General features: G+C 42.0%; 1 protein-coding gene across 1 annotated transcript in view; it reads right to left on the reverse strand.

Annotated features, from left to right (window-relative positions):
- The window catches only part of LOC137377681 (uncharacterized), a 49178-nt gene extending 31186 nt beyond the window's left edge, over positions 1–17992 (reverse strand). Inside the window, exon 1 of the mRNA XM_068047597.1 lies at positions 15005–17992. Coding sequence (XP_067903698.1) covers positions 15005–17872 — 2868 coding nt within the window. The 5' untranslated portion in view covers positions 17873–17992. The remainder of the gene's footprint in view (positions 1–15004) is intronic.
- Between the last annotated feature and the right edge of the window lie 6434 nt (positions 17993–24426).

Consider the following 24426-nt stretch of genomic DNA (forward strand, 5'->3'; position numbering starts at 1 on the left):
AAATACTGCCTAGGTGTCAAGGGCAGTAACTCTCACCCCAACCCTGGAATTCAGCCTTTTTGTCCATGTTTGGACCAAGGCTGTAATGAGGTCTGGAGCCGAGTGGCCCTGGTGGAACCCAAACTGAGCATCAGTGAGCAGGTTATTGCTGTGTAAGTGCTGCTTGATAGCACTGTCAACGACACCTTCCATCACTTTGCTGATGATCAAAAGATAATTGACCGGATTGAATTTGTCCTGCTTTTTGTGGATAGGACATACCTGGGCAATTTTCTACATTGTCAGGTAGATGCCAGTAATGTAGATACACTGGAACAGCTTAGCTAGGAGCACGCTAGTTCTGGAGCTCAAGTCTTCAGCACTACATCCTGGATGTTGACAGGGCCAATAGCCTTTGCTTATAGGCAGTGCCTCAGCCGTTTCTTGATATCACATGGAGTGAATCAAATTGGATAAAGACTGGCATCTGTGATGCTAAGGAGGACCTAAGGAGGAGGCCGAGATGGTTCATCCACTCAGCCTTGTCTTTTGCACTGCTGTGCTGGGCTCCCTCATCATTGAGAATGTTTGTGGAGCCTCCTCCTCTGATTATTTGTCTCATTGCCCACCATCATTCACAATGGGATATGACAGGTCTGCAGCAGAGCTTTGATCTGATCCATTGGTTGTGTGATCACTTAGGTTTATTGCATGCTGTTTACACTGTTAAGCATGCATGCAGTTCTGTGTTGTAACTTCACCAGGTTGGTACCTCATTTTTGGTGTGCCTGGTCCTGCTCCTGGCATGCTGTCCTGCACTCTTCATTGAACCAGGGTTGATCCCCTGACTTGATGATAATGGTAGATCGAGGGGATATCCAGGGCCATGAGGTTACAAATTGTAGTTGAATACAATTCTTATGCTGCTGATGGCCCACAGCACCTCATGGATGCCCAGTTTTGAGCTGCTAGATCTGTTCTGAATCTATCCCATTTAGCACAACGGCAGTACCATACAACATGCACAGTGGCGCAGTGGTTAGCACCGCAGCCTCACAGCTCCAGGGACCCGGGTTCGATTCTGGGTACTGCCTGTGCGGAGTTTGCAAGTTCTCCCTGTGTCTGCGTGGGTTTCCTCCGGGTGCTCCGGTTTCCTCCCACATGCCAAAGACTTGCAGGTTGATAGGTTAATTGGCCATTATAAATTGCCCCTAGTATAGGTAGGTGGTAGGGAAATATATAGGGACAGGTGGGGATGTGACAGGAATATGGGATTAGTGTAGGATTAGTATAAATGGGTGGTTGATGGTCGGCACAGACTCGGTGGGCCGAAGGGCCTGTTTCAGTGCTGTATCTCTAAACTAAACTAAACTAAACATGATGGACAGTATCTTCAGTGTGAAGTTGGAACTTTGCCTACACAAGGACTGTGTGGTGGTCACTCCTACTAATACTCTTGCGGACAGATGCATCTGCAACAGGTAGATTGTTGAGGACGAGGTCAGATTGGTTACTCCCTCTTGTTAGTTTTCCCTCACCACCTGCCACAAGCCCAGTTTGGCAGATATGTTCTTCAGTACACATCCAGCTGAGTCAGTAGTGGTACTACTGAGCCACTTTTGGTGATGAACATTGAAGTCTCCCATCCAGAGTACATTTTGTGCCGTTGCTACCCTCAGTGCTGCGCCCAAAAGGTGTTCAACGTTGAGCAGTCCCGATTCATCAGCTGAGGGAGGGCAGTAGATGGTAATCAGTAGGAGGTTTCCTTGCCCATGTTTGACCTGATGCCATGAGATTTCATGGGCTTTGAAGTCAATGTTGAGGACTCCCAGGGCAACTCCCTCCCAACTGTATACAATTGTGCCACCACCTCCAGTGTGTCTGTCCTGCTGGAGGGACAGGACATACCCAGGGATGGTGATGGAGGAGTCTGGGATATTGACTGTAAGGTATGATTTGGTGAGTATGACTATGTCAGGTGGTTTCTTGAATAGTCTGTGGGGCAGCTCTCCCAATTTTGGCACGTCCCCAGATGTTAGTAAGGAGGACTTTGCAGGGTCAACTGTGCAGGGTGTGCTGTTGTCATTTTTGGCGCCTAGGTCAATGCTGGGTGGTCTGTCCAGTTTTATTCTTATTTGGCTTTTCTATAGCAATTTGGTACAACTGAGTGGCTTGTGAGGCCATTTTGGAGGGTTGTTAAGAGTCAACCAAATTGCTGTGGGTCTGGTGTCACATGTATGCAGACATACTGAGGCTAGCTTTTAATTCTAGATTTATTAATTAATTGAATTTAAATTCCAACAGCTGCCATGGTGGGATTTGAGCTTGTGTCCCCTGTGCAATAGTTGGAGCCTCTGTAGTACTAGTCCAGTAAAATTACCACCATGTCACCATCCCCCTAAACTGTGATATTGTCAATGAAAATAAGAAAATGGGAAACATGTTGAATAATTACTTTGTGTGAGTATTTACAATGGATATTGGACATCCTTAGGAAATTAATATTGAATGAGGGACAGGGACTCACCAAACTTAACATAAGCAAAATAACAATAATGAAGAACATAATGGCACCATATGGTTCCCATCCTAGGGTTTTAAACAAAGTAGGTGAGAACATTGCAAGTGCCTGATCTATAATCTTCCAAAATTCTCTTGATTTGGGCATCATTCCCTTAGATGGCAAAATTGCACGTCACTCCGCTATTTAAGAAAGGTGAGAGAGGAAAACCGGAGAAATATAGATCAGTTAGCCTAACATCTGTTGTTGGGAAATTACTAGAATCCACAATTAAGGATAGAGTGACTAAACATCTTGAAAATGTTCAGCTTATCAGAGAGAAGGGTAGATCAATAGTGATGACTTAAGGAGTGGACAGGAGAATACCTATGGATGTTATTTTTATGAACCTCCAGAAGGCACTGCGAAGCCTGCTTGTTTCTGGCAAGAGAGAACAAAATATAGTTAGCTCTCAATGAATAGAGAGCATCAGTGACCTCCCTTATGCAACAGCAGACCATACATTGTGCGATGTTACAAACATCTCCAGCTCCAGCCTGGAAGGAACCAGAAGCATAAAGGTTCGTTGCCACGGTCACCTTCACAGTCACTGATAATGCAGTCCTTTCCCTGCTCTGAGGTTGCAGTTGTGGCTGCAGCGGGTGGCAGATTTCAGTGAGGACTTCCTTACTGAAGCGCAGACATCTCATACATTGTTCCTCGCTGAAGTTCAGGTAGGAAAACTGTTCCCTGAACATCCTGGGTCGATATGGCCTTCTGCTGAGAGCCCTCCTCCCTCTGCTCCTTCCTCTTCCAGTAGGTGTCTTTGTGCAGTTCCTGTTCATTCTCCGCATCATGCTGTATTCCAAGGAGAATGCCTACTACTGCATCCATATCTAGGAGCAACTGGTTTGTGCAGAAGCCTTGAGGTCTGCAACAAGTCCTTCAGTATCTGCCACACCACTCCCTGTAGACGTTTGCAACTTAATACAACTATAGAAAGCACTAAATCCTTGTAGATTTGTAGCAAGAGTTAGAAGACATCAACCAGTAACTAACCTGTAAGTAGTTGATGATCACTTTTAAATAGCACTGGTTTGAGGTGGTGAGGTCATTCCTGCTGCTGAACATATGTTCAGCTGTGCGTGGTAAGAGATGGCATTAGCTGGAACATTAACAAGCCCAATTGCTTGACATAAGCTAGTATTTTACAGAGTGTATTACTCTGTGATTGTGGTTATCCAGTAGTCAAATTGCACAAATAGCTCAAAACGGCTCATGAAAATTTTGCCATTGTAACTTTTTTTCCCAGCAACTGAAATATTTAACGTGCAAAATGGTGTGCTTTAAGTTACTGTTCAATTTTCAAAGAAAAAGTGAATTTTGAAGCCAACTAATCATCATACCACTATTTTGTTGACAGTTTTAAAATGTAATTTCAAAATACTGCTTACAACTATGAGACAGAGAGAGAGAGAGAGATACTGGGGTAAAGAAAGGCAATAGAAAGATTAAGACAGAGGTCAAAAGAATGAGTGAGTCTTCATGTTAGTGTCAGTTCAATTTTCCAAAAAAAAAAGCATTCGAATTTTGAAGTCAATTGGTTAAATTCTAAAATAAAAGCATAATACTGTGGATGCTGAAAATCTGAAATAAAAACCAAAAGTGCTGGAAATACTTAACAGGTCTGGCAGCATCTGTGGAGAGAGAAACAGAGTTAACGTTTCAGGTCTGTGACCTATCTAAATTCTAATTTCTATTAGCCAAGTGAAAGAAGAGGAACATGGAGAAAGGCAGACTGGAAACTCCTTTCCTAATTCTAATTTGAGTTCTCTTTTTAACAAAGTTTGAACATAAACAAAGGCCTCCTTGAGAGAAACAGAAAGAAAGGCATAAGCAAAATTAGTTGAGGCATATAAATAGTAAAAGGGTATTAAGAGAGGGCTGGAGCCAATTAAGAATCAAAAAGGGGATTCACGCATGGAGGCAGAGGGCACGGCTGAGATAATAAATGAGTACCTTCCATCTGTCTTTATCAAGGAAGAAGATGCTGCCAAAATCATAATCAAAGAGGAGGTAGTTGAGTCACTGGATGGGATAAAATTTGACAAACAAGATGTATTAAAAAGGCTGGCTGTACTTAAAGCTGATAAGTCACCAGGACTAGATGGGACGCATCTGAGGATGAGAGAAGGAAGGGGGGAAACTGCAGAGGCACTGGCCATAATCTTCCAATCCTCCTTAGATACAGGGATAGTGTCAGAGAACTGGAGAATTGCAAATATTACGCCCTTATTCAAAAAAGAGTATAAGGATAAGGCCAGCAACTACAGCCAGTCAGTTTAACCTCAGTGGTGGGAAAGCTTTTAGGAAGATAATCTGGGACAAAATTAACAATCATTTGGACAAGTGTGGATTAACTAAGGAAAGCCAGCAAGGATTTATTAAAGGCAAATCATGTGTAACTAATTTGATTGAATTTTTTGATGAGGCAACAGAGAGTTGATAAGGGTAATGCTACATTCACGGAGAAGACTCGGAGGGCTGAGTTCCGGACCTGTAAGTATAAAAAACTTACCTCGGGGATTCGCGGCCTACATTCACGGAGAAGACTCGGAGGATGGAGTTCCGGACCTGTAAGTATAAAAAACTTACCTCGGGGATTCGCGGCCTACATTCACGGAGAAGACTCGGAGGGCGGAGTTCCAGACCTGTAAGTATAAAAAACTTACCTCGGGGATTCGCGGCCTACATTCATGGAGAAGACTCGGAGGGCGGAGTTCCAGACCTGTAAGTATAAAAAACTTACCTCTGGTTAAAAAAAAACTGAAAAGTGACGTCACAGGAAAGCTGTGACCTGATTGGCTGGTAGGGACACCTCAGAGGGGTCATGCAGCGAGGCAGTATGGGTGGAGCTCAGGAATATGGAAGGTGCAGTCACGATATTGGGGGTTTACTACAGGCCTCCCAACAGCCAGCGGGAGGTAGAGGAGCAGATATGTAGACAGATTTTGGAAAGATGTAAAGGTAACAAGGTTGTAGTGGTGGGTGATTTTAACTTCCCCTATATTGACTGGGACTCACTTAGTGCAAGGGGCTTCGATGGGGCAGAATTTTTAAGGAACATCCAGGAGGGCTTCTTGAAACAATACGTAGATAGTCCAACTAGGGATGGGGCCGTACTGGACCTGGTATTGGGGAATGAGCCCGGCCAGGTGGTCGAAGTTTCAGTAGGGGAGCATTTCGAGAACAGTGACCATAATTCCATAAGTTTTAAGGTACTTGTGGATAAGGATAAGAGTAGTCCTCGGGTGAAGGTGCTAAATTGGGGGAAGGCTAATTATAACAATATTAGGCAGGAACAGAAGAATTTAGATTGGGGGCGGCTATTTGAGGGTAAATCAACATCTGACATGTGGGAGTCTTTCAAACGTCAGTTGATTAGAATCCAGGACCAGCATGTTCCTGTGAGGAAGAAGGATAAGTTTGGCAAGTTTCGGGAACCTTGGATAACGCGGGATATTGTGAGCCTCGTCAAAAAGAAAAAGGAAGCATTCGTAAGGGCTGGAAGGCTAGGAACAGATGAATCCCTTGAGGAATATAAAGACAGTAGGAAGGAACTTAAGCAAGGAGTCAGGAGGACTAAAAGGGGTTATGAGAAGTCATTGGCAAACAGGATTAAGGAAAATCCCAAGGCTTTTTATACGTATATAAAGAGCAAGAGGGTAACCAGGGAAAGGGTTGGCCCACTCGAGGACAGAGAAGGGAATCTATGTGTGGAGCCAGAGGAAATGGGCGAGGTACTAAATGAGTACTTTGCATCAGTATTCACCAGAGAGAAGGACTTGGTGGATGATTAGCCCAGGGAAGGTAGTGTAGATAGTCTCAGTCATCTCATTATCAAAGAGGAGGAGGTGTTGGGTGTCTTGCAAAGCATTAAGGTAGATAAGTCCCCAGGACCTGATGGGATCTACCCCAGAATACTGAGGGAGGCAAGGGAAGAAATTGCTGGGGCCTTGACAGAAATCTTTGCATCCTCATTGGCTACAGGTGAGGTCCCAGAGGACTGAAGAATAACCAATGTTGTTCCTTTGTTTAAGAAGGGTAGCAAGGATAATCCAGGAAATTATAGGCCGGTGAGCCTTACGTCAGTGGTAGGGCAATTATTAGAGAGGATTCTTCGGGACAGGATTTATACTCCCATTTGGAAACAAATGGACTTATTAGCGAGCGGCATCATGGTTTTGTGAAGGGGAGGTCGTGTCTCACTAATTTGATTGAGTTTTTTGAGGAAGTGACGAAGATGATTGATGAAGGAAAGGCAGTGGATGTTACCTATATGGACTTCAGTAAAGCCTTTGTCAAGGTCCCTCATGGCAGACTGGTACAAAAGGTGAAGTCACACGGGATCAGAGGGGAGCTGGCAAGATGGATACAAAACTGGCTCGGTCATAGAAGACAGAGGGTAGCAGTGGAAGGGTGTTTTTCTGAATGGAGGGATGTGACTAGTGGTGTTCCGCAGGGATCAGTGCTGGGACCTTTGCTGTCTGTAGTATATATAAATGATTTGGAGGAAAATGTAGCTGGTCTGATTAGTAAGTTTGCGGACGACACAAAGGTTGGTGGAGTTGCGGACAGTGATGAGGATTGTCAGAGGATACAGCAGGATATAGATCGGTTGGAGACTTGGGTGGAGAAATGGCAGATGGAGTTTAATCCGGACAAATGTGAGATAATGCATTTTGGAAGGTCTAATGCAGGTGGGAATTATACAGTAAATGGCAGAACCCTTAGGAGTATTGACAGGCAGAGAGATCTGGGCGTACAGGTCCACAGGTCACTGAAAGTGGCAATGCAGGTGGATAAGGTAGTCAAGAAGGCATACGGCATGCTTGCCTTCATCGGTCAGGGCATAGAGTATAAAAATTGGCAAGTCATGCTGCAGCTGTACAGAACTTTAGTTAGGCCACACTTAGAATATTCTGTGCAATTCTGGTCGCCACAATACCAGAAGGACGTGGAGTCTTTGGAGAGGGTACAGAAGAGGTTTACCAGGATGTTGCCTGGTCTGGAGGGCATTAGCTATGAGGAGAGGTTGGATAAACTCGGATTGTTTTCACTGGAACGACGGAGGTGGAGGGGCTACATGATAGAGGTTTACAAAGTTATAAGCGGCATGGACAGAGTGGATAGTCAGAAGCTTTTTCCCAGGGTGGAAGAGTCAGTTACTAGGGGACATAGGTTTAAGGTGAGAGGGGCAAAGTTTAGAGGGGATGTGCGAGGCAAGTTCTTTACACAGAGGGTGGTGAGTGCCTGGAACATGTTGCCGGGGGAGGTGGTGGAAGCAGGTACCATAGAGACGTTTAAGAGGCATCTTGACAAATACATGAATAGGATGGGAATAGAGGGATACAGACCCCGGAAGTGCAGAAGGTTTTAGTTTAGGCAGGCATCAAGATCGGTGCAGGCTTGGAGGGCTGAATGGCCTGTTCCTGTGCTGTACTGTTCTTTGTTCTTTGTTCTTTGCATTTGATGTGGTGTACATGGACTTCCAAAAGGCTTTTGATAAAGTGCCCCATAATAGGCTTGCCAATAAATTTGAAGCCCATGAAACAGTGGCAACATGGATACAAAGTTGGCTGAGTAGTTTTTTTTCAGACTGGAGGAAAGTATACAGTGGAGTTCCTCAGGGGCCAGTACTAGGACCACTGTTTTTCTTGATATAGATCAATGACCTAATGTTGGGTGTACAGGGCATAATTTCAAATTTTGCAGATGATCCAAAATTAGGAAGTTTAATGAACTGTGAGGAGGATACAGCTAGACTTCAAGAGGACACAGACAGGCTGGTGGAACAGGCAGACGAGTGGCAGTTGAAATTTAATGCAGAGAAGTGTGAAGTGATACATTTTGGTAGGAAGAATGAGGAGAAGCAATATAAAATCAAAGGTAAAAGCAAAATACTGCAGATGCTGGAAATCTAAAACAAAAACAAAAAGTGCTGGAAAACCTCAGCAGGTCTGGCAGCATCTGTGGAGAGAGAAGCAAAGTTAATGTTTCAGGTGTGTGACCTTTCATCAGAACTGGCAAAGATTAGAAAAGAATTAGGTTTTAAGCAAGTGAAGGGGAGGGGGCTGAGGGAGAGAACAAAGGTGAAGGTGTTTGATAGAGCAGAGGGTGATTAAATAACAAAGCTGTCCTGGGACAAAGGTAAAGCGTGTGTTAATGATTGTGGTAAAAGACAAAGCATTAGTCCAGAGAGACTGTTATTAGCAGAATAAAATTAAAGGTGCAATTCTAAAGAGGGTACAGAAGCAGAGAAACCTGGGGTATATGTGCACAAATCAGTGAAAGTGGTAGGGCAGGTTGAAAAAGTGGTTTAAAAAGTATGTGGGATCCTGGGCATTATAAATGGAGGCATAAAGTACAAAAGCGAGGAAGTTATGGTGATTTATAAAACACTGGTTCGGCCTCAACTGGAGTACTGGGCCAGATTTTCAAAGGCTGCGGGGTTTGGACCCAGTGTGGATGCAATTTGAATACCGCAGTCCTGGATATCATCGCCAGAACCTGGCGCCTTCAGGACAGTTCATAATTTTCAGTGCCACGGCAGTGGGAGAAAGGAACGGGGAAGCCGTTCACCTCCAACTAAGGGCCCATTAAACTCATGGAGGAGCTTGTTAAGGGGCCGGGGGCCCGCACTGTAATTTTCAATTGCAATTTCGGAGAGCCTGACCAGTCTGGCTCATGATAGTGCACAGCTGTCGAGGTCACAGTGGACAAAGGGCAAACTTTATTGTTGCACAATGAAATGTTTTGGGCCCACGTGAATCTTGTGCCGGGTCAAGCTCAGGACATTTTTAAAAATTCTGTAAGTGCTGCCACACCTCTATTTTCTGCTGGCCCTCTAAAGCGCTGCCTGCTCTCTTCGGCAAGACAGTGGCAGGCCCCATCATGGATGCCATCTGCATTTGCTGCTCACGTTCTGCAGGCAGCTCCCGACTCCTGCAGATGCTCGGCACCACTAATTGGGTGTCAAGCTCACTTTCTGCCCAATTATGGCATTAACATTTGAAGATCGCGACAGGCGCAGTGTCAGGACCCAGAAATCATCCGGGTGTTGGGTTCCCCGACCCCATTTTGAAAATTCAGCCCAGTCTAATTCTGGGGATCACACTTTAGGCAGGATATGATAGTTTTACAAAGTGTGCAGACAAGATTTACGAGATTTGCTCAAGGGATGAGGGACTTAAGTTACATGGATAGATTGGAGAAGCTGGTATTGTTCTCTTTAGAGAAGAGAAGGTTGAGAGGAGATTTGATTGAGGTGTTCAAAATCATGAGGGGCCGGGACACAGTAGTTAGAGAGAAACTGGTGGAAGGTTCGAGAACCAGAGGATGCCAATATAAAGTCAAGGGCAAAAGAGCCAAAGGTGACATGATGAAATACTTTTTTATGCAGTGAGTAGTTAGGATCTGAAGTACACTAACTGGGCTGGATTTAGTGGAGCCAGCTGGGCTCCCGGTGCCGGACTGAAAAGGCAGTGGGAACGCCGCCTCACGCATTCGGAGCTCCCTGGCTCTATTTAACAGTGCTCGAGCAATTAAGTGCCCGGCGCCAAGATCCCATCCCTTTAAGGATGGGGAATCCTGCCTCCAAGAGCTGCCACCAATCAGAGGGCTGGCAGCTCAGTAGTATCAGCAGTGCCACCTAGAGCAGTGGCCACTGCTGGTACTACAGGAAGCCTCAGAACCAGGCCCAGTGCTGGAGACCTCTGGTAAGTAAGACGGTGTCGCAGGGGCCAGTTCGGCAGGCCCTGGACATGCGTGGAGGAAGGGTGGTAGATCAGTGCGGGGAGAGGGTGTTCAGGGAGGTGGGTGGTTTTCTGCCAGGGGTCCTCCATGGGTCACAGATTGCCCATAGAGGAGACCCTCCCCACAAGCCCTCAGGGAGGTTACCTCGTTTTACTGGGCGACCACCCTGCATGACGAAGACCACCCCAGCAGCTGGCTTAATTCCAGTGGTGGCGGGAAGAGGCCCATATAGTGATTTGATAAGAGTATTCAAAATCGTAAAGGGTTTGGACAGAATAGATAGGGAGAAACTGTTCCCACTTGTGAAAGGATTGAGAACGAGAGGACACAGATTTAAAGTAATTGATAAAAGAAGCAAAAGCGACATGAGGAAAAACTTTTCACGTTGCAAATGGTTAAGGTCTGGAATGCACTGCCTGAGAGTGTGGTGGAGGCAGGTTTAATTGAAGCATTCAAAGGGGAATTAGATTGTTATATGAAAAGGAAGAATGTGCAGGGTTACAGGGAGAAGGTGGGGGAATGGCACTAAGTGAATTGCTCTTTCGAAGAGCCAGTGCAGACTCAACGGGCCGAATAGCCTCCTTCTGCATTGTAACAATTCTGTGATTCTGTGAAATGGCTGATAACAGGCCTGTTAAGGGCCTCAACTGGCCTCTGGGTGGAGAGGCTGTTGTTGGCCTTTCCCACCTCTGACAATTGTGGTGCCCCCCACGCCCCCAAATTCCACCGCAATTCCATGGGACATCTGCCTCCTAGCCCATCTCTGGGAGCCCATTAAATCCCCGCCCCCCCCCCCCCCCCCCCCCCCCGTGCATGTTGTGGAGGCACATTCAATTTTAGCTTTCAAAAGGGAATTGTATAAGCACCTGAAGATAAAAGGTTTGTCGGACTATGGGGAAAGGGTTCGAGAGTGGGGGAGGGGGGGCAGTTGGTGTCGAACTAGCTGAATTCCTCATGCAGAGATCTGGCATGGACACGACAGGCCAAATGGCTTTCTTCTGCATTAAAACCATTTTATGATATTATGATGATCTTTCGGAAAGGAATGAGAGTGGGGTTTGGATGAACGGTTAAGGCTGAAGTTAGTGACAATGAAACAAGGAAAAGGGAAGAATACAGCATTGCGCAGGTAGGTCAAAGGGGAAGATCTAGGAATATTTATGGTAATAAGCAGGTAGTAGGAAGAGGAATAGTAGTGGGAAAGTGAAGAAGTCGGGATATAATGGGAGTAAAAGGTTGTGTGGAAACATGAGCTGTTGGGGAGGAGATTGGAAGTGGGCCACATTTTCCCAATAACCCCAACCCCAAATACAACCATCAGATGTTGGTGACTTATTTCCATGCCATACCACATTATATCATCCACCACTGAAAGGAATGAAAAAAGAGAGTTAAAAGAAAGCAGAGGAGCAAGCTGGAGGCAGAAAAGGAGTCAAAGAGAGAAATAGAAACACCAAGACATCAGAGACAGATAAGAGGTCATATTCTCTGACACAACAATTCTGATGTCACAGGAGATCAACTAGCAACATATTAAAAATCTTAAATCTTCTTGCACTTCTTGTCTAAAACCTTACTTCTTGTTGTCACACTTTTGAGAGGAAAAAAGGACAAAAGAGACACACACAAAGGCTAAGAGAGAGAAGTGTTCTGAATGAATTAAAATGATTGAATAAACAGATTAATTTAAATAGCCATGGTACTTCCATATTTATCTAACTGTATTAGATAAGGAAAAAGATAATTGAGAAGATTGAGACCATTATCTACTGCCCCTGCCACAAACTCTGTACCATTGCCTCGGATTCCATTACTCTCCCCAGCCAGTCTGTCAGGTCAAACCACACCCCAAGCTGAGCTTCCGACTTCATATCCCGTCCATCACAAAGACCACTTACATGTACCTTCCTATCTTTGTCACTTCCTGTAGCCCTTGAAATCTCTGTTCCTCCAACTCAGGCCTCTTGTACATCCCCTTAAACCCACCATTGGAGGCTGTACCGTCAGCCACCTAGGCCCAAGTCTGGAATTCACTTCCTAAATCCCTGTCTCTCCATCCCCCTCTCCTCCTTTAAAGCCCTCCTTAAACCCTGTGTCTTTGACAAAGCAGTTGATCACCCCTTTTAGCTCCTGCTTTGGCTCGGCATCCATTTTTTGTCAGATTATGCCTCTGTGAAGTCCCTTGGGTCAATTTTTGACATTAAGGTTACTATATAATTTTTTTAATATTCATTCATGGGATGTGGGCGTCGCTGGCCAGGCCAGCATTTTTTGCCCATCCCTAATTGCCCTTCAGAAGGTGGTGGTGAGCTGCCTTCTTGAACCGCTGAAGTCCATTTTGGGTAGGTATGCCCACAGTGCTGTTAGGAAGAGAGTTCCAGGATTTTGACCCAGCGACAGTGAAGGAACGGCGATATAGTTCCAAGTCAGGATGGTGTGTGACTTGGAGGGGAACTTGCATGTGGTGGTGTTCCCATGTATTTGCTGCCCTTGTCCTTCTAGTTGGTAGAGATCGTGGGTTTGGAAAGTGCTGTCTAAGGAGCCTTGGTGCATTGCTGCAGTGCATCTTGTAGATGGTACACACTGCTGCCACTGTGCGTCGGTGGTGGAGGGAGTGAATGTTTGTAGATGGGGTGCCAATCAAGTGGGCTGCTTTGTCCTGGATGGTGTCGAGTTTCTTGAGTGTTATTGGAGCTGCACCCATCCAGGCAAGTGGAGAGTATTCCATCACAGTCCTGACTTGTGCCTTGTAGATGGTGGACAGGCTTTGGGGAGTCAGGAGGTGAGCTACTCACCTCAGGATTCCTAGCCTCTGACCTGCTCTTGTAGCCACGGTTTTATTATGGCTACTCCAGTTCAGTTTCTGGTCAATGGTAGCCCCTAGGATGTTGATAGTGGGGGATTCAGCAATGGTAATGCCGTTGAATATCAAGGGGAGATGGTTAAATTCTCTTTTGTTGGAGATGGTTATTGGCTGGCACTTGTGTGGCGCGAATGTTACTTGCCACTTATCAGCCCAAGCCTGGATATTGTCCAGGTCTTGTTGCATTTCTACACGGACTGCTTCAGTATCTGAGGAGTCACGAATGGTGCAATCATCAGCGAACATCCCCACTTCTGACCTTATGATTGAAGGAATGTCATTGATGAAGCAGCTGGAGATGGTTGGACCACAACCATCTTCCTTTGAGCTAGATATGATTCCAGCCAGCAGAGTGTTTTCCCCCTGATTCCCATTGACCTCGGTTTTGCTAGGGCTCCTTGATGCCATACTCGGTCAAATGCTGCCTTGATGTCAAGGGCAGTCACTCTCACCTCACCTCTTGAGTTCAGCTCTTTGTCCATGTTTGAACCAAGGCTGCAATGAGGCCAGGAGCTGAGTGGCCCTGGCGGAACCCAAACTGAGCGTCACTGAGCAGGTTATTGCTAAGCAAGTGTCGCTTGATGGCACTGTTGATGACACCTTCCATCACTTTACTGATGATTGAGTGTCGGCTGATGGGGCGGTAATTGGCCGGGTTGGACTTGTCCTGCTTTTTGTGTACAAAATAAATGCAAGACAGTCCTCTTGATGTAGTTATTTATTTTCCAGCAACTAATCTAAAAAACACTTTCTTCACTGGGCAGAACTTCTACAATTATTTTCCTCATTCTTACACCATTATCCCTTTCCATGCTTCAGCATTCTCTCCCCTTGGAAAAGTATTGCTTCTAACCATGAGTAGTTTGAGTAATACCATGTGAGATCGGCAGGTAACCAGATACAAATAATACATTCAATGCATGTCTTTGTTCATCATACATCAGGTGTCACACTATCATGCGTGCAAGTTTCTGTGTCACAGCTTTTAAAAAGTATGAAATCGCAGAAATTTGGTCTGCGTAGTGAAATACTGCCAACAGTTAAAAATACCTCTTTGACATAAGGTTCAGAATGTTTGTTACATTTGATTGATCTTATGGGTTACACCTAAAGAAAAAAGAAAATCCAGGCATTTCATTATGGATCCTGATCTTCAGTCTGAGAGCAATTAAATTATTAATGACCTCATCCACCTGACAGCAAATAGACTTTGTGGGCTTAAAAGTACCCCTAGCAGCAGAATAATACATTGTCCTTATAAAACAGGAAGGGGCGATTTTCCTCCATCTGCAGTCTCTGGATGCCTGGCAGGATATCATGCCCATAAGGAAGAGGCTGACTCTGATTTTCTTGCCACTGGCACACTCCAAGTAATCAGCTGAGCCATCCATCCAAAAATCTAGCACAAAATGGGCGTGCAGCTGCAGACCAAAGAGATGTGCAACTGCATTCCTGGCTGCCTACATCACGCTATTACTGGGAGCCTCGGAGGCTGTTTTTATTTGGCATATCTTTTGTTATTTGGTGGTGACACTCGGGTAGCATCCCAGCAAATGGGTAGAAGATAAGTTCATCTCTCGAATTCCCCCACCTAGAGTTTGAATTATGGCCAGGGCATATGGGGAAGTGCCAAACAGAGGCAAGTCATTTTCTCATTGAAAGGAAGAGAAAATTAGGGGAAAAATCATGCCAAATTGTTCTTGCACGCCTTGTAAACCGTCAGTTTGGGAACAAAGCCTCGGGACAGATAACTGCAGAATGGTGCTTAACACAAGGAAGACAAAAGGCAAAAATGTTTTTCCTACAATAACAAAGATTATTATGGGTCATTTCCTTTTAGAACATACCTCTTTCCGTTTTACGTCCAATCTCCCCTTGCTGTCCAAAGAGCCTCTTCTCAAAGATCCTTCACTTTTATGAAAACTGACATGCCAATTTTTGTCAATTTTTGAATTTGTCTCTGTAATTGGCATTGATGCACTACGAATTTCTTGCAGATTATGACCAGTTTGTAATAAACTCCTCTGCTGGAGCAGCTCAATCGGCTCTGTTTTGATTGAAATAACAGACAAATGTTCTGAGATGATCTCTGGATTTACTTTGAGTGGCATAAGTCGCTTATGTAGGACAATCTTCACAGGTACTGCTTCCTCCTCGGTGTCAATAATGTTACCAATCGAGGTATCACGGAAAGTTTCGTGAAACACATCATCTGCTTCACCTGAGGTTGAATGCGATGTTTCTTCGGTTGAAGAGGAGTCAGATGTCTGTCTTACTTTAGTGATTGTATCATCTGAAGTCATTATAATGGGAATTGGTGGTTCAGTAGCAGGGCGTATGTTTAATTTATTTGTGCCAGTGTCATCAAATGAAGCCTTATGTAGGGAGGAACTAGATGACTCAAGGCTGCTTTTTAAAACTTGGATAATATTTGTTACAATTCTTTCTGAAAGCAAACTTAACTGAGAATGACTGGTTCTATGAGATGGCATGGGGAGGGATTTCTGTAAAAGTGAATCTGCAACACGTGAACAAATGGTAACCACATCTTCCTTTGATAATACTTCAGGGAACTCATCCAATGAAAGAGAACTTCCACTAGAAAACTCATTACCATGTGGAGTTGCTGCTTGCTGTTGAATTTCTTTTTCATAATGAACAGTCTTGGAGCTATGTGGATCCTTATTGAGCTTACTTGATAATATATTGCTCAGAACTGCTTGAACTAGATTATCTGCATCACTAATGGTTGAAGAAGGTGTCTCTTCTGTTGAAGAAGAAGAAGAAGAAAGCTTTTTCTCTGCAAGTCTTTGTGCAATAGTAGGAGTTTTACCATGAGAGCTAATTTTTACAGACGCTGGTGGTTTGGCAGGTGTTTGTTTCCTTAAACTACCTTTGTGAAAAGCAACTCGTTGACTAATATCTTTGTCAGATGATTCACTAGTTGAAGGTAGAAGCAGAGAGGAAGAAGACTCAGAGCTACATTTTAATTCTTGCATAACATCAGAAACAATTTTTTCTGAAAGCAAATTTACCTGAGAAGAATGTGAACTTTCACTTGTTTTGTCAGATAGTTCAGGCAAAAGTGATTCTATCATTTGTGAAAAAATAGAAACCAGCGCTTCTGTTAACAATTCCTCAGATAAATCATCTAGTGCGATAGAACTTTCACTAGAATGTAGTTTATCATGTTCACGTGCCTCTGAGGTCAGCTGTTTTTCAGAAGGAATACTAGCCCATATATTACATAGAGCTGTTTGAACTAGACTATCTGCTTCACTGCTTCCAGTTGAATAAAGTGGTTCTTCAGTTGAAGAGACCGAAAGCTTTCTGTCTTCAAAATGTATTGGAAAAGTACAGGGTGCATCATATGAATTAATCTTTATTGAATCTGATGGCTCAATGGCTGACAGTGTACATATGCTCTCTTTGTCAGAAAGGATTAATGGGCTGCTCTGCTTCTCAGGAAACTTGCAGACATCAATACCCAAAGGCTCAAATGGACAGACGCATGATGACTCAAAACTGCTTTCTAATCCTTGGTAAGTATTTGAAATAACTGCATCTGAGAACAAATTTAACTGAGAAGTATTTGTACTTTGATCATATACAACGACTGGTTTTTGTAAGCTTGAATCTGAAGCACGTGATAAAGTATTCACTCCTTCCATGCACAATGCTTTATTGAGTTCATCAACCGAAACAAAGCTTTCATCGTAAAGTTTAGTATCACAAACTGGTGCCCTTGGAGCCCATGATGTAACGGTCTCTTTTCGTGTTAATGGACACACTGTATCATAGCTAACATCATCAGGAGCTGTATACTCATTTTCCTTATCTTGCCTGTCTTCTTCTTCTAGGTATTGTGATTGTGACTTGTCAATAAATAAAGCCTGTTTTTTGCATTCTGTAATATTCTGTATGATCTCTTTTGTTACTAGTTCCAGGAAGAAATCCTGTAGTTCTTGTCTGGTAACATCATTTTTAAACTTATCTGCTTCTTTCGTCCCACATAACTGGTCTAATTGACTCAGATATATACTATATTTTACATACTCAGTGATGGATTTCATCACATGGGGTAGCAATACTACATCAATATTTTCAACCAGTTTAGGTTCTGAACAGGTCCTTTTAGCATGTTGTTTCCTATACTCACAAACTGTATTTTCTTTTTCTTCCCCACAAATCTGTTTTTCATCTGAATCAATCTTTGAGGGGAAGAAACATGTGTCAAATTCTTCAGTTGTTCCAGAATCAAGTTTTTCAGCTCTTTGATCTGATAACGATTCAGAAGATTCAGAAACCACAGCATCTGAAAATTGATACTTCTTTTTTTCTTCTAAGATGAATTGCACTAAATTACTTGCCATATCTTCATTGGGTGAAACAGGTGCTTGAACAAATGGACATACTCCTTTTTCTTCATTTGATTGTTCAGACTTGACTACTGAAGTAATTATATTTTCAATCAATGTTTCAGACATTTTTGTCAACCCAGAAATACCTGGTTTATGACAACACACTTCTGACCTTTCCTCAGTCACACTATCTGCCATTGATGAAATGCTACTCGAATATATTTTTTCACAAACTGATTCTTGTGGTATACTGAATGATATTTTCTTTTTACTTGTCTTTGAGCTACTAGATGACTGTTCACTACAGATTGTTGGTGCAGCAGTATCCTTTGAACTAGCATCGACAATTGACATTTCACTGATTGTTGTTTGTGATTGGCTCAGTTGAATTTCATTTGCGGATGCAGAACAACTAATAATGCGTTGAATTTGCTCCAAAATAAATCTAATAAGGTCTACTGAAATTAAGTCAAAATATGATGCAACAAGTTCTGTTCCAATGTTTGTGCATTTATTTTGATTGTCTATAGGCTTTCGGAGAACAACCTGATTTTGCATTATTGGTTTTGCAGCAAGAATTTTCTTAACTTGCTCAGTGACGTCATTTACAAAGCGAAGTGAAGTAAGCATACTGGCAAAAGGAATGATTTGAACTGTCTTCTTTGAGGTTAGTTCACTTAAAGTCTCATCTATGTTTGAATCTTGAACTTCAAATGAATCTGCACAAGCATACTTCCTTTCCACCTCTGCAACAACTGCATTCACAAGTTCTTGAGAAACATCACTCACTTCACTTTTAAGTGGTATGAAGCTTAATGTGGAATCTACCTTCTTAAGTAAAATATCAATAGTTTTGAAAGAAATATCTTGTAAAGCATCTGGAGTAATTATGGTCTGAAGATCCTTTATGTGAGATGAAATTAGTTTTCTTTCTCCATCGATAATATTTGTGATTTCCTGGGAAAAATTTTCATCACTTAAAAGCTGCTGTAAGGCAAACTTTATGAGTTCCTCTTTCATAAGTCTTGCTGTCTCAGTTGTCTTCTGTTCTGTTAAATCTTTAGAACCAGAGACAAGCATCTCAGTTTTTGTTTGTAATATTTCATGAAGCCGGTTTGTGACTTGATCTCCGAATGTGCTGATGTGCTTTTTTCCTTCACATGGTGTTCTGCTGTGTTTTACTGCTTCCCCTGATTCAGATTTTAGTTCTTTATAGGAGGTTAGTGATTTCTTTATTTCATAATAAATAGCATTTAAAAAATCAGGGGAAGTCAGGCCTAACTTGCATGACTGAGACACAGAGCTTGCCATATCGTTGAATAGTTTTGCAAAACACTCAGTGAAATCTGAAGTAGTATCTAAGGTCTGTGGTGATTTATTGGCACACAATTGCTCCTTGTTTATCTCAGGATTTTGTTCAAATGAATGTAGTGAAAGGCCAATTACTTTTTTGATATGGTCCAAAACAGTTTTTGTAGTATCTTCTGAAACAAGTTCAAGGCACGAATCACTTAAATTAACATCGGGTTTGTTATCAGTTAATGAAGTTTCAGGATCTAACTTTTTTTGCATTGAAACCATTTCTGAAATCTCACATTTAAGTTGAGCAGTAAGCAATTTTACAAGTTTTTCATCGAGTAGGTCAAATGATTCTTGAACAGGTTTATCATCTTTTAAGTCAGGTGCTTGCAGAACAGATTTATCATCATGCACATCACGAGTTTCTTGAAGAGGTTTGTCATCAAGCTGGGTAGGTTTATGAACGGGTTTACTTTGAATGGCAATTTTCTCTGTTTTATCATCTTTTATTACTTTTATTTCTTTCACTTTGTGGAAAACCGGTATTTTTTCCACAGCTTGATTAATGGGAGGTTTTTTCGAAATACTGGTCTTTTTTTTTGTGGTAGGTTTTTTTGATTTTGGAATTGCTTCTGCTAAGTGTTCTGGTCTGTTTCCTAATTTTTGACTTTCTGATGAAAAAGATTTTGTGGGAGTCATTGCAATCTTACTCAAAGATAATCTGCGCTTTTTGGGCAGTTTTTTAATAATAGAGCTTTGTGCCAAAAAGGAATTGCCTGGAGATTTCTGAAATGCATCATCTGAAGGCAACCTGGTTTCTTCTAACTGTGTTGGCTTTCCCTTTACAGCTACTTCACTGGTGGGTGTTGGCTTTTCCCTTACAAATGCAGTTTCTCGTGTTAAATCAGATATGTCCTTTGTAGCCTTTGACATTTCATGCTTGGAATCAATCTTAGTTGAAGATATTACATTTTCATTTGGCAGATGCGCTTTACCTCCTAAAATATCAGTGATTGACTTCATTATTATGGTAAAGAGCTTCTCATACTCTGATTCAGGCACTGTTGAGTCGAATGGCATACCTTGATTTGGCTTTACAGGAGGCTTGGTATCACTGAGGTCAGCAAGCTGAGCTACACCAATCTGTGAATCACTTGTGGTATGACCTTGGAATAGAAGACACTTCTTTAACAGGTTCCTAACTAGCTCCTCAGCAACTGCAGTTATTAACAACAAAGATATGTGTGAAGGCACTGGTGCAGATTCCGAAACTTTAACATTTTGCTTTGCTAGTTTTATATCACTGAAAATGCCCGAAGCAATATTAGATATTGATGTCACAGATTTTTGTCCTGTATGGGGCCTTCTGGTATCAAGTGTTAAATTTGATGATGAAATGGAAGCATCTAAAATTACATTCAGGACTTTGTTAACAATGTCATCTGAGACTAGATTAATATCTGGGCTTGATACCAACTTGCTTAACTTTTCTATAGTTGCAGGTGACTTTATCCATATCAACTCGATGTGTAACTTATTTGATGAAACGGCATCTGTTATCGCTGTTACTGCATAAAAAGGTTTCTCTTGTTTTTGAGCAGACTCTGGTTTCTCAGAAGCAGCCAATATAGGAGGCAGAATCCTCGTTGTCATAAGATCAACTTGTGATAAATTGACAGACATAGGTCTTCTTTTCCCAGTCGCCATCTTTCCAGTTGAATCAACAGCGCTAAACTGTTTATGTTGGGTGTCAATTCTACTGAAAGATCCTTGACTCAAACTGGAGTGTCCAAAAACATGGTTACCTTTTTCTATTGAGGAAATAAATTAAATATTTCAACCAATATGTCAATAACTGTACTTGAAAACTCATCTGAAAATCAGTGAATCAAGTATTTAGTATCATTAAGAATCTTTCACACGGGACTTTACTGTAATAGATTAGCACTAACATGAGTGCTTAATCCTCTTTGAATCTCAGGCAGTAAAATAAAACAATTAATCAGTTGTTTGAGAAATGACAGTCCAGTACACATCCAGTTCAATGAAACACACGTGCTTGGGACTGCTATGGCCAATTATATCCCTTTACAGTAGTGGTAGTCTTGAAAATGGGATTTAATTTAGCATTTTGTTGAAAATAAAGTATAATAGGAATTTGTATAGTTTTTATCTGTAAAAAATGATAGAACTCAAGTCTAATATTATTTGTGGGCAAGTTATTGGAATCAATAATTAAGGACGGAATGACAGCACTTTGGAGAAATTTGAGCTGATTAGAGAAAGTCAACATGGATTTGTAAAAGGTAGGTCATGTCTAACAAAACTAATTGCATTTTTTCAGCAAGTAGCTATGGTAGTAGACAGTGGAATATCTATGGATGCAGTCTATATGGACTTCCTGAAAGCATTTAATAAGGTTCCACAAAAAAGACTATAAGCTAAAATTAAAGCTCATGGAATTGAATGCAAGTTATTGTCGTGGGTAGGTGATTGCCTTCTACCATCAAACCTGAGAGTAGGAATAATGGGTATGTAATCACATTGGAAGGAAATGGCTAGTGATTATTTTTCAATCTTGGGATGTGAGCATCACTGGCAAGGCCAGCATTTATTGGCCATTCTTAATTGCCCTTGAGCAGGTAGTGGTGATCTGCCTATAACTGAGTGGCTTGCTAGGCCGTTGCAGAGGGCAATTAAGAGTCAATACACAGGTGTGGGTCTGGAGTCACATGTAGGCCAGACCAGGTAAGGATGGCAGATTTTGTCCCCTGAAGGACATTTGTGATCCAGATGGGTTTTTATAATAATCTGCTAGGTTCATGATCATTAGTAATTAATTGGATTTAAATTCCCCTCGCTGCTTATGTCGCCATTAGTCCAAGCCTTTGGATTACTAGCCCAATAACATTACCACTATGCTACCAGCCCCCAATGTCCCACGAGGATCTGTGCTAGATCAGTGATGGATTAAGTGAGTGGGCAAATGGATTTAAATGCAGGTAAGTGAAAGGTCATCCATTTTAGACCAAAAAGCTTAAATCCCAGTATTTTTTAAATGGTGAAAAGCTAGGAACAGTGGAGCTCCAAAGAGATTTAGAGGCCCATGTACACAGATAATTTATGTAGTAGTCAGGTACAAAAAAAATCAAAAAGGCTAAAAAAATGTTAGTCTTTATAACCAGTGGGCTAGAATATAAAGAGGAAGAAGTTTTGCCACAGCTATAGAAAGCCCAGGTTAGACCACATCTGGAGTACTGTGCACATACAGTTCTCAGCTCTACACCTTAGATTCACTAGAACATTACCAGGGTTCCAAAGGGTTAGATTATGAGGAGGGATTACACAGGCTGGTATTCCCTGGAGTATGGAAGAATAAGAAATGATTTGATTGAGGTTTTAAGGATTTTGAAAGAAATTGATTTGGATAGGAAAAAACGTTTTCTGCTGGTGGGCAAGTCAGGGCAAAGGGCATTAACCTTAAAGCCAGAACTACACCATTCAAGAGAGAAGTTTGGAAACATTTATACACATAAAGGATGGTATAAGTGGGTAACTCTCTCCCATAAAAAGCAGTAGATGCGAGCTCAATTAATAATTTTAAATCTGAGATCGATAGATTATTGCCAGCCAAGCTTATAAAGGGATATGGATCAATGGAGAGCGGATGGAGTTAGAATACAGATCAGCTATGATCTAATTGGATGACGGAGCAGGTTTGAGGGGCTAAATGGCCTTCTCTTGTTCCTATCTCTATTATATTCTTTCAGGAAGAAAACCACCTGTAAGGAAGCAAATGCCTAGTTTACGCAAACTTTTATTTTGAAACATGAATGAATTCCATTTTAATGAAGTTCTGCTTTCTTTCCCATCAACCTATGCAGTGCTCAATTTTCCATCTGAAAAGACAGCCAGTTAACATGATCCCAAGCACCTGCCAATATCACTTCTGAGCTAAGTATTAGGTGTACGAATGACTTGGGATGGCATTTTCTTCCATTTTCCTTTGTTCTGTATGTCTCTGTGTAGTTGTGATTAGGAGTTAGTTAAATAACTTAATGTATTGACTTGGCTTCTATCGCAATGTGATACAACACTCTGTCACCAATTAATAAGTTGCACATTTATAGATATCTTGAAATGGCAAATCCCTAGCCCTCATCTGTAATCTAGGACTTCACACAGCTCAAATACACATCGTTAAACTCTGGACCACTAACAATGATTTTCCAATGCATTCTCACAGCGTGTACAGTACCATGCCACAGGCAAGAACTCGGCAAATTATCCTGAAAACCACTAGGGAGTGCGAGGCAGAGCTTTTCTCTGAAATGTTATTACAAACAGCTGCAAAATAGGATGACACATTTGTTATGAATATGTAATAATCTTTGCATCAGACAGAACATCATGGTAAGAGTAGTTTATATTTATTTTACCCTTTCTTACAGTATTTGATAAGCTAAAGTCAAATTCCTTGCATGAATGGAAAAATGGAAAGGGAATCCATTAGAAGTCAGGAATACCTTCTTACCACCATGCATAATCTAACAGTAACATACAAAAATAATCCGCATTATTCAACCCACTGCACTGAACTATTCAAATCCAGGGAATAAGCCATTAACCATTTATTGCTCATTCTAATTCACCCAATTTATTACAAACATACATTATCACTCAGCTTGCCTCTTCATGTTAGCAATATTTTCTTTGCCAGCTATCTTAACTGGATAATCCATAGTAAGAAATGGAAAGTCACTTAATCCAGAGAAGACAATGGACTACTAACGCAAAGTTTCCGCTGATTAGAGGTAATATAACAGGAACCAATAGTTTTAAAACAACAAAGTAATGTCTGGGTACAATATCATTCTGGAAGGCACAAACTTAGTTACTACTGGCCAGTTGGCCTAGCATCCATAGCATGCATAAAAGTATTCTGCAGCATGCTATAAATGCACATTTAAAGAGCACAGATCTAATAGGGTGCAGTTAGCATTATTTTAGAATAAGAGAAGGCTCACAAGAGTGCTGGAATTGTCTGAGGGGTAACTGCACTGGTGGAAGAGGGTAACCCAAAATAAATGTAGTTTAATTGCATTTTCAGTAAGTGTTAGAAAAAGTTCTTCCTTTCAGGCAAATAAGGAAATTGAGGGATAGTTGACAGATTATCAAGATGAATTGAGTACTGGCTTGGAAACAGAAAACAGAGGGCAGTAATAAATGTAAAATGACCTGCCTGGGAAAAAGTAACCAGTGGTGTTGTACAGAGATCTGGTCTTGAGCTCTTTATATTTACAAAACTTGTGAATTATCTGGAACAAGGTATCTACAGTATTACTGTTGAATACACAAGTAAGGAGACTGATTTTCTTCCAAGATTGATGGCAGAGATTTTAATGTAGATAAATATGCAGTAATGCACATAGAAGAGGTAACAGTAAACATGCGTAAACAGTCATGAGATCAGCCATGATCTTATTGAATGGTGGGGCAGGCTTGGGGGGCTGAATGGCCTACTCCTGCTCCTATTTCTTATGTTCTTATGTACTCTGGAATGTTTTTGTTAGTGTTTTGATGACTTCCTGGTTTTGCCAGAGAGTGTT

This window comes from Heterodontus francisci, chromosome 15 (genome assembly GCF_036365525.1).
Source record: "Heterodontus francisci isolate sHetFra1 chromosome 15, sHetFra1.hap1, whole genome shotgun sequence".
Taxonomy (NCBI): Eukaryota; Metazoa; Chordata; class Chondrichthyes; order Heterodontiformes; family Heterodontidae; genus Heterodontus; species Heterodontus francisci.